Source organism: Sycon ciliatum, chromosome 3, assembly GCF_964019385.1.
Source record: "Sycon ciliatum chromosome 3, ocSycCili1.1, whole genome shotgun sequence".
NCBI classification, from domain to species: Eukaryota; Metazoa; Porifera; class Calcarea; order Leucosolenida; family Sycettidae; genus Sycon; species Sycon ciliatum.
In genome coordinates this window covers 18,977,169-18,985,769 of record NC_088645.1, presented here as the reverse complement: position 1 = coordinate 18,985,769, position 8,601 = coordinate 18,977,169, and the positions used below count along the sequence as shown (strand labels likewise).

General features: G+C 42.9%; 1 protein-coding gene across 1 annotated transcript; it reads right to left on the bottom strand.

The window, feature by feature from the left end:
• Positions 1-2,711: 2,711 nt before the first annotated feature.
• Positions 2,712-8,395, bottom strand: LOC135812535 (uncharacterized). The gene is made up of 3 exons (XM_065325864.1): positions 8,271-8,395; positions 6,709-7,164; positions 2,712-4,595 (listed from the first exon to the last, which is right to left on the bottom strand). Exons 1-3 carry the CDS (start codon positions 8,326-8,328, stop codon positions 3,709-3,711), a joined length of 1,401 nt encoding a protein of 466 aa, XP_065181936.1. The 5' UTR covers positions 8,329-8,395; the 3' UTR covers positions 2,712-3,708.
• Between the last annotated feature and the right edge of the window lie 206 nt (positions 8,396-8,601).

Here is an 8,601-nt window from a genome sequence, read left to right as displayed (position 1 = left end):
CCATAAGTATTTTAATGGCAGCTGTCCATTCTAGTATGAAAATGTCTCGTGAGGGTATTCGTCGACAGCCACTAGGTTTTCACAGTAAATCTTAGAGGATGAGGGCTGGGTGAAAAATGCTCCTCTTAGAACGTATTGTGTTGCTAGGGGCACAATGTTTGGCCCAACTTCATCTGCACATGTATACTCTTTATTGCTGTAGTAATCACAAATACACACAACACACTGTAATGTTAGATCTGTTCAGGAACTATGTTTCGCTGGTCACTCTACCCTATTGGCACACCTTATCGTATAATATATAGATCCTACCACTGCTTGAGAATACAATGACACTAGATCCGGGTTTTTTGTAATGTATAACTAGTATGAATTGCAAGAATGTATATTCCGCCAGTTTTGAAATGTGGCCAGAATTCGGGAAGCTAAAATTGCAACAGAAGTTATACATCCGCACAACAAAGAATGCTGTGTCCCAGAGCTAAGGTTGAGGAGTCTTCACAAGTATGAATGTCCTGCAAGGATGCCTGGTAGTTTGGTTGTAATCCATCTTTTCTGCACTTCACTTCTGGGCATAAGGTGACAGCCGAGGAGATATTGCACCCTAATCCTCTATATACTGATACTTTACAAAGGCATGGCTAACCAATCAGTGGTTCCAGATTTGAATAGACGAGATGAAAGATAATGGAAGATAGTAGTATCGATACAAAAAAATAATTGTACCAGTCTATGAAAAAAGATGTCGAAAGTCTTACTCAAAACTCAAAACACTCGGATGTTCAACCAATAATAATAATTCTCTTTTGCATAAAGTCCTACTTGGGTTTGGATTTTCTTTGGCCTTGGCTGGATAATTTTTGCCAAATTATTCATAAAAACTCGTGCACTATCCGTTTTTCGTTTGTCTGGTGAATGTTCATATATTAAGTTAATATTAGGCAAAACGAAAGACGCTCACAGACACGGCACCTCTTTTATTTTCAGTTGCTCCTGGAAAACTACTTGAAGACTTTGTTGGTTTTAAAACCTTAATAGTGTTAATGGGTACCAAGTACATCTGGTGTGATCTTGAAGCGGAATTCGAGGTGAGGGGCTGCACTACTGGAACATTATATGAGTACTTGTGAGGAATATTGGATTCTAAACGTAGAACTCACTCAGACCGTGGTCATAATCGTTGTGTGACCGATGTTCTTTTGCACATCATTAACTGGGGTCGTATCTTAATGCACATATACTATCAGATGTTGCACTTGGGGAAATAGTCTCATTCTGCGTTTTTGGTGGATATTACAGATTGTGAGAAGAAGGAACCGATTGTGATAACTGATATATGTAGAAAGGAAGAGGACATAATTATGGATACGAGCTAGGAGTAACTCTCCATCACTGCAACCAGATACAGTCAGAAAGTGCAACAACTAGGCACAAAGCTGACAAAGTACTGAGACAAACGACGGCCTGACACCTAGCTTCAACACATCTCCGTAGCGCTAACCGACAGCCTACCGACTGGAAAGGTTCAAGGTTATGGAAATACCAAAGCAGGGAAGGCAAGCGCAACGAAAACGAGCAAAATCTACTGTCCCAACGGAACAAAGAATGTCGATTGTTACTGGACGATGACGAGACCAGTAGGATACTTGACAAAGCGGTCTAACTACAATCCGAAGCAGCAAAGCAGCACACCACCCAACTTGGATGGCTCATAAATATCAACGATAAGTGAAGACGGGGGAAGCTTTGCGAAACCGAATTGTACAAGCCGAAAGCCAAACTACTATGGTACTCATAATGCATGACATTGTGATGGATTAGTTGATTAGAAAACAAGTTATTTCACACGACGTACGTTTCGCCGTAAGGTTTGTGACGGCTCATCAGGTGTGCAATTTAAAACTCGGATGTTCCCTCTTTAGTCTTTCAATAACCTTGAACCTTCCCAGTTGGAAGGCTGTCGGTTAGCGCTACGGAGATGTGTTGAAGCTAGGTGTCAGGACGTCGAATGTCTCAGTACTTTGTCAGCTTTGTGCCTAGTTTTTGCACTTTCTGACTGTATATTATAGTATCTGGTTACAGTATTGGAGAGTTACTCTTACCTCGTATCCATATCACCTCTTCCTTTCTACATTTATTATTGGCTCAACATCCGAGTTATAGATAACTGTTATCCAAGGCATTTTGTTTCAATTCGATGGGCTGCGTCAGAGCCAATAAAGTGATTAACGCCAGTCATTCACCGATAGATCAGATACCCGGGACTAACCAACTAGAATTAAGCCAAACACGCCATCACTCCCTGCTCAATACACTGTGTCTCAGTGAATTCACATCTCATCAGTTGACTGAGAAAGATTGTAGGCGAAAAGCACAATTTATCTAGTGCCCTCCAGGCCAAACCATCACCAGAGATAACAACAGTAGAGACGCTTTTTTTCCAGCGCGACGACACAGTCTTTCTCAGCCTACTCGAGCTCAACTGATAGCGGTTGATTTCCCCGAAACACTGTGTATTGAGAAGGGAGTGGTGCTTTCTTGCAGGTTTTTCGATTGGAAGGCGCGACGTGCTCCTCCTGTGCTTCGGACGGACGTCGTGCGTCAGTCATGTGTCAAGGTCGCCAGGAAGCTTATTTTCTTCTATGGTACAACCAACTTCATGGCTGATACCGCCGAAGTCGCAAATTGCAAGTAAGCTCTCGGTATGTGAGAAGAAATTGATTTTGGTTTTAGTAATGCAAATTATATGGCTTCATAAGTCAAATATAGTTTAAAGTGTAACAATAGAATAGCAAGGATCAAAGAAAATAATGGGTAATGTTGTGTTGAGGTACGGGTTGTTGCACAACAATGTTTTCAAAGCCAAACACGCGGAAGTTGTCGAAAAGATGGAATAGTTCTTAGGCAGTTTAGTATAAGAAAATTAACCTTCTTATAGAAAACGGGGTGTATCAATTTGAACATGGGGGTTATCCTTATGACGAGAAATTGTGAACTGTATTTAATATGTTGGGTTGGGACTGAGGATTGGGTCTGAACTGTCGATGCACTCGTAACTACCAGAAACCTAAGGTTATCGTGACGTAGATTTAGCACTAACACTTGTTTAAAACATGGACCCAGACTTTTGGCAAATAATTTTGCCAGTTTAAGATTCGAATTAAAAATGAATCGAGGCGAAGGAATATTGCATATGTGAGAAGGGGGGTGAAATCGAGACTTATCGAGCGCCCGTGAGTAACGAGCGTGACATCAAATCTTGGAACATTATCATACCAAGGAATACAGTGCACATCGAAAGAGGTAACAAAGTCATATTAGGTATTACGAGTATAGAGGCGTATTTGAAGTTGTAGGAATCTTAAATGTAAGTATCGTCCAATGAATACTTTGGTGCATAGGCAATGGTGAATCAAAGTGGGTGGTGGGAATTATAAGATCTGAATATCAAATGTACATTTGTCTTGCAGCGGTTTAAAATTCTTTCCCGTTAATGTCTGTAAGTGTCTTCCCGTGAACAAGGGCTCCTTTTCCAATTAAAATTAAACGGTGGTGATCTGTGCTGTGACTTTACGTGTTGACAGCAGATTGCTGAGCGCAGCTGTCTCCAGCATCGTCATTGGTTTGGTCGGACGCGGGCTTCTTCTTTGCAGCAATGTTTACTACGGAGTACTCATGCATATGTGTAGTAGACTTTAAAATTTCACCTTAGATTCCATCATCATCGGTGTCCTCCACTTCTGCACTGCCTTGTATGTCGGAAGTACGTACTGGAATTGGTCCTCCAAGGTCACTTCCAGTTGATTCAGCAGATGTGGCCGCGTCCTCACAACTGCAATTGGTGGCCGTTATCTTGACTCTAGCATTCTTCTTGGGCTCGGTGTATTGAGGTTCCTTCTTCGTGTTTTGCGGCATTGCATACACGTCTGTGGCGATTGATGATTCATCGTGGGGTTCCTCTTGGTCTCTGGATTCAAAAGGGGTCGGAGGTGTTGCGTGAATGCGTTGACCAACTAGTTTGCACGATGCACCGGTGGGCTCTTCCGACACTGTTGCATACACAGCGCTCTCGGGTTGCATGGAACCGTCATGATCCGGGCTAGCATTCGAGACGTGCGCTTGCAATATTCCGTGACCTGGTCCAACAGCTGAATACAAGGTGGCAGTTCTGTCCAAATTCTCAGGTGTAGATGGACGTCTTGGAAGCGGAACGTCTTGTCGTTCGACTGCATCCCCTCTCAGACGGTGCTTGGAATGCCGTCTCCACAGAACGTAAAGCACAGCTGCCAAAACAAATACGCTCATGAATCCAATGACGGCTCCGACAGCTGTTGCAAGCGAGCTACCAGATTCCTTTGGCTGTTTCTCGGGTGGTATGGAAGCAGAATTTGTACTAGCTTCCACATTCTGTGTAGCGTTCATACCTGTATCGTCAGTGATAGGGTCGCTGGGTCCAAACTCTCCATGAATCGATGAAGGTAGAGACGTTGTACCTCGACTACCATTGGCAAGCCGTCCCGTGTTAAGAAAGCTAGTATTCGTGCACGTTGATATTTCAAGGTGCTTCGCTTGCGGCCTCATGCATTCATCTGTATCTGAAACACAATCATATTACAATGTTCTCGAATGGAGACCCAAGGATAAATCTATAGTAAAGAATAAGAAGGACCAAGACACTAAAAGTTACTTATAATGTCCAATAACACCACCGGAAGTGTCCTTGCTGGTGTCTGTATGGTTCGGCTGAAGAGCGCGTGGTTGTGATGAGTTGGGAATGCAATGAATAACACCACCAGTTACTAAAGAGTCATCTCGTGCGATTACATTGCACGATACTGACCGACGGTTCTGACGTTCTACAACTATAATGGCTAACACTTATAGCAAAATTAATATTGGATGCGTTTTCCAATACCATTCCAATATGGAAGGTCCTAAGTTGTGAAAATAATATGATTGTGGAAAAATGCGCTGCGCTTGCGTAGTTGTTCTTACTGCGATACGTTCTAGCAATAATGAGATGCCTTCTGTCGGCTCTTCCGCCTGGATTTCGTTGACAGACAAGTTAAGCCCGTAGATCCTTCCAAGAGTGACATGCAAACTGTAACTATTATTATTAGTAGTAACTGGTGGTGCTAGAGAAAGTTATTGTGTAACTTGTAGATGTTACTTCGTCCTTTTTCTTTAGTGAAAAGTATCGTTTTCAGGAAAACGAGGTGCTAAGGGTAACCTATATCGGCTTTGGTGCAAGGCTCACTTGGTTTCTACCACTTGCGCAATCTTTCCAAAATATAAGATACGAGTACATGTATACGTTACATTTTACATTTACATTTACACGAGGACATTGGTTTCGAGGTCATGTTCATCAGATAAATGCCCCAAGCGTTGAAGCGAAGCACGAATACACATGAACCCTGGAGAGCGATCGAAAGAAAGGAATCGGGATGGATTCTCATGGACTAGCGTTAAGCTAGGATTGCACAGTTTTGATGACAATTGCCAATCATGATGCAGTTTTTCTGGATCCTGGATGCGGTAATATTAATTCTCCGCAAGAGAGCTTGAAAGCACAGGGCCCTACGCCATGCTTTTTTTGACTAGCTCATTATAAATGAATGTTATTCGAACTCATGGAACCGTTGTACCATGCTAAGATGCAGGGTATAAGTTCGAATAACATGGCATGATAAGCTAGGCAAAAACACATAACTAGCATAGGGCACTGACCTCGGCTCAGCTTGTTCCAGCCCAGGGATCTGTCTGAAGAGGGTGAAAGCATTTGGCGATGTGTGTGAGCCCCGGCTGTTTGGTCACGGTCCGAGGGCACTTTTTATCCAGGCCTGTTATCTGTTGTACTTGGGCTGATACTAGGCAGGAAAAGTATGGGTTAGAACTGTAGAGGATGTCAGGGACAATGAGAGTGAGTCACATGATCTGCCAGAGTCGGCGTCTCGTCAGGGCCTGACTTATATTCGCCCTGGAACATAGATATACACGACTCGTCTGCTCGACACACTCTTGGATGCCTGATCGAATCCGGACATTAAACTCTTGATGAAAGAAAACATATGGCCTATTGATAACTGTTGCTTCTGGAAACGCTCTAGGAAAACAAATCTTGGTCTACTGACCCATCTGTTGGCCGATCTCCTTCTTAAACTTGACGTGCATCTGATATTCGCTGCCGCTATACCCACCTCATTTTCCGTCACTTGCACAGGATCAGCTCCCCCAAAACCGAAAAAAGAACCTGAGGACATCTCGACGCTAAAAAAGACACGCTGAACGAAAACACAGACTGAAAACTACTAGCGCCAAGAAAAAGACTGACATTGCTATGATTTGCTGTTTCAATAAAACCGCCGTTAAATTAGGCTTATTTTTTAATTCCCCTATTTTTAAAGACATCACACGATATTTAAACCTGCACTATCGCCCCACATGCATTCTCCTGATACACTTCGCATACATACATATTTCTTAACGTTATGATCTTGCAGTTAAAAGCCCTATTTGAGTGTCTCAAATAAGGTGGCTAACTGCCTTTGATAGTACGGCACGGGTCATACACGTCTTTTGCATAGCTACGGTAAGTATAATTATAAATGCCAGGGCTAAAAATAGTCCGACATAATGAAGCAATTAAGTACATGTCAAACAGGAACGAAGCCATTTCCGTAAACAGAAAAGTTGCAACTAACTTACAATTGAGGTGGAGAAAGAAGGCCCCAGTCATTATCGAATTACGTGTTGGATACACCGAACATTGCCCACCCGACACATTATTTGTAACGTTAACCAGCAGAGTTGATGGATAGGGAACATTCATCAAATTTATTGGAGGTGTGAAAAAGGCACAAATCCTTTTTGTGTAGGATGTACCTGGCTGGCTTACTATTAATTCTGCATCCATCGTTTCCAGTTGGGAACTATGCATTGAGATACCTAGCTTGCAAACACCTTTCACCTGAAGTGATAGTCCAATAATGTCGATGTGACAACGAGGTAAGGAAAAAGTTTTCGTGTAGTAGCCATTTCCCGGTGCATACAGAGCGGCCCCATCATCATATGATGCAATCAAATGGAGTGCGTCATCTTCAGATCTTGAGTATACATGTGTTGTGGAACCCCAAATACATGGCTCACATCGCACAGAGGAACCTGAACCAAAATACACAGAGAACGTTGGACACCTAAGCTTGTACGTAGGGAATTGACCCGATGGTATCAATGTTAAAGTATAGGAAAGACAGATATTTATTTATTTATGCAACATCTTATGGCTTCCGATGGCAGCCAAAACGGGAAGCTATGGGTGATAGCCAACAATGGTCAATCATCAAAGGATCAGTCGGGAAAGTGAACTGCCTGAAAAGAGAACAAACCACCAAACTCACTAGGACTCGAACCCGGGACCTGGCTTGTCATGAGCACAGCCCTAAGCACGGAGCAAAGGGACAAAGCTGAAGTAAGAAGGCGCTGACAAGTTGTTTCACTCCAATGTCAGCCCACAACACTTGCCACACGTACTGATGGCGCTCGGGTCTTTTTCCCTCCTCCAGGGTGCCATCAATTTGTGTAGCACGTATTGTGAGATGCCGTTGGAGTGCAAAACTTGTCTGCGTCCCATAGGTCAGTGGTCCGAGCTTTGCTCGTTACAGGCAAGGTCCCTGGTTCGAATCCTGGTGGGTCCGGATGGTTTTTTTCTCTCTTCAGGCAGTTCACTTCCTCGATTGATCCCTTGAATTTGTAGTTCTCCAAATCTTTTCAGAAAGATGAAGTGTTATGAATTATGATCCACTGTCCACCAAAGAAACCAGCTGGAAAACAGTCAGTTTGTTAGACTACAAGGCACAATACTGAGTGACAAAATACAAAAAAAAAGAGACAAAACTGTGTCTAGTTGCATTGTCGTATAATACTTTAGTAAGGGTCTTGCTCCCAGTCAGTTTTTTCCCTTTTTGCTGAACATGGTGACTTGCAAACGTAACCACCTTCGACACAAAGACTAGATTTGGGCAACGGACAGCTGCCCATGATCAGTTGTTGTTTTCCTGTCCGTCACTGTTCCACTCTGCCACGCTTATCTGTAAGTTTGGTCGCTACCTCATGATAAACTGAACAGTGTATTCTTTTGCTCCTTGACTGTTACACTGATCTTTCTCCCCCAGCACGTCTACAAATCCTGGGTCTGGTTTAGTATCTCAATTACTGCATGTAATGTCTTACAAAATAGTAAATGAAAAGTCTGTATCCTCCAAACTTACCCAACGATACTCCCAAAATAGTCATTAGAAACGCAGTGAGGATATACCGTCCAGCCATTAGCACTCCCTGTATAACCGTTCTGTCCAAACATTGAGTGGGACTATGTCATATACCGGTAGGTCGCCGATGTGTGTAGAAAGACAGAGAGTGTGTGAAAACAAACGCTGAATTTAGTGTACCACTTGGAATATGAGTCCTCTTTCAAAACTTTCACCTGACAAGGAGACGATAACAAACTAAGATTATCTCGAGTCACTGAAACACTGGGCTGAAGAGAACATTGTTCGCTATAATGTATATGCTCAAACCTTCATAATCAAGCACCTTTGG

Bases quoted from the DNA above. Each gene is read 5' to 3' on its own strand.
- LOC135812535 (XM_065325864.1), bottom strand. From the start codon at position 8,328: ATGGCTGGACGGTATATCCTCACTGCGTTTCTAATGACTATTTTGGGA. The intron at 7,165-8,270 runs GTAAGTTTGGAG...ATTTTGGTTCAG, and splicing joins TATTTTGGGAGTATCGTTGG to GTTCCTCTGTGCGATGTGAG. The intron at 4,596-6,708 runs GTAAGTTAGTTG...ATTGTGTTTCAG, and splicing joins CTTCTTTCTCCACCTCAATT to ATACAGATGAATGCATGAGG.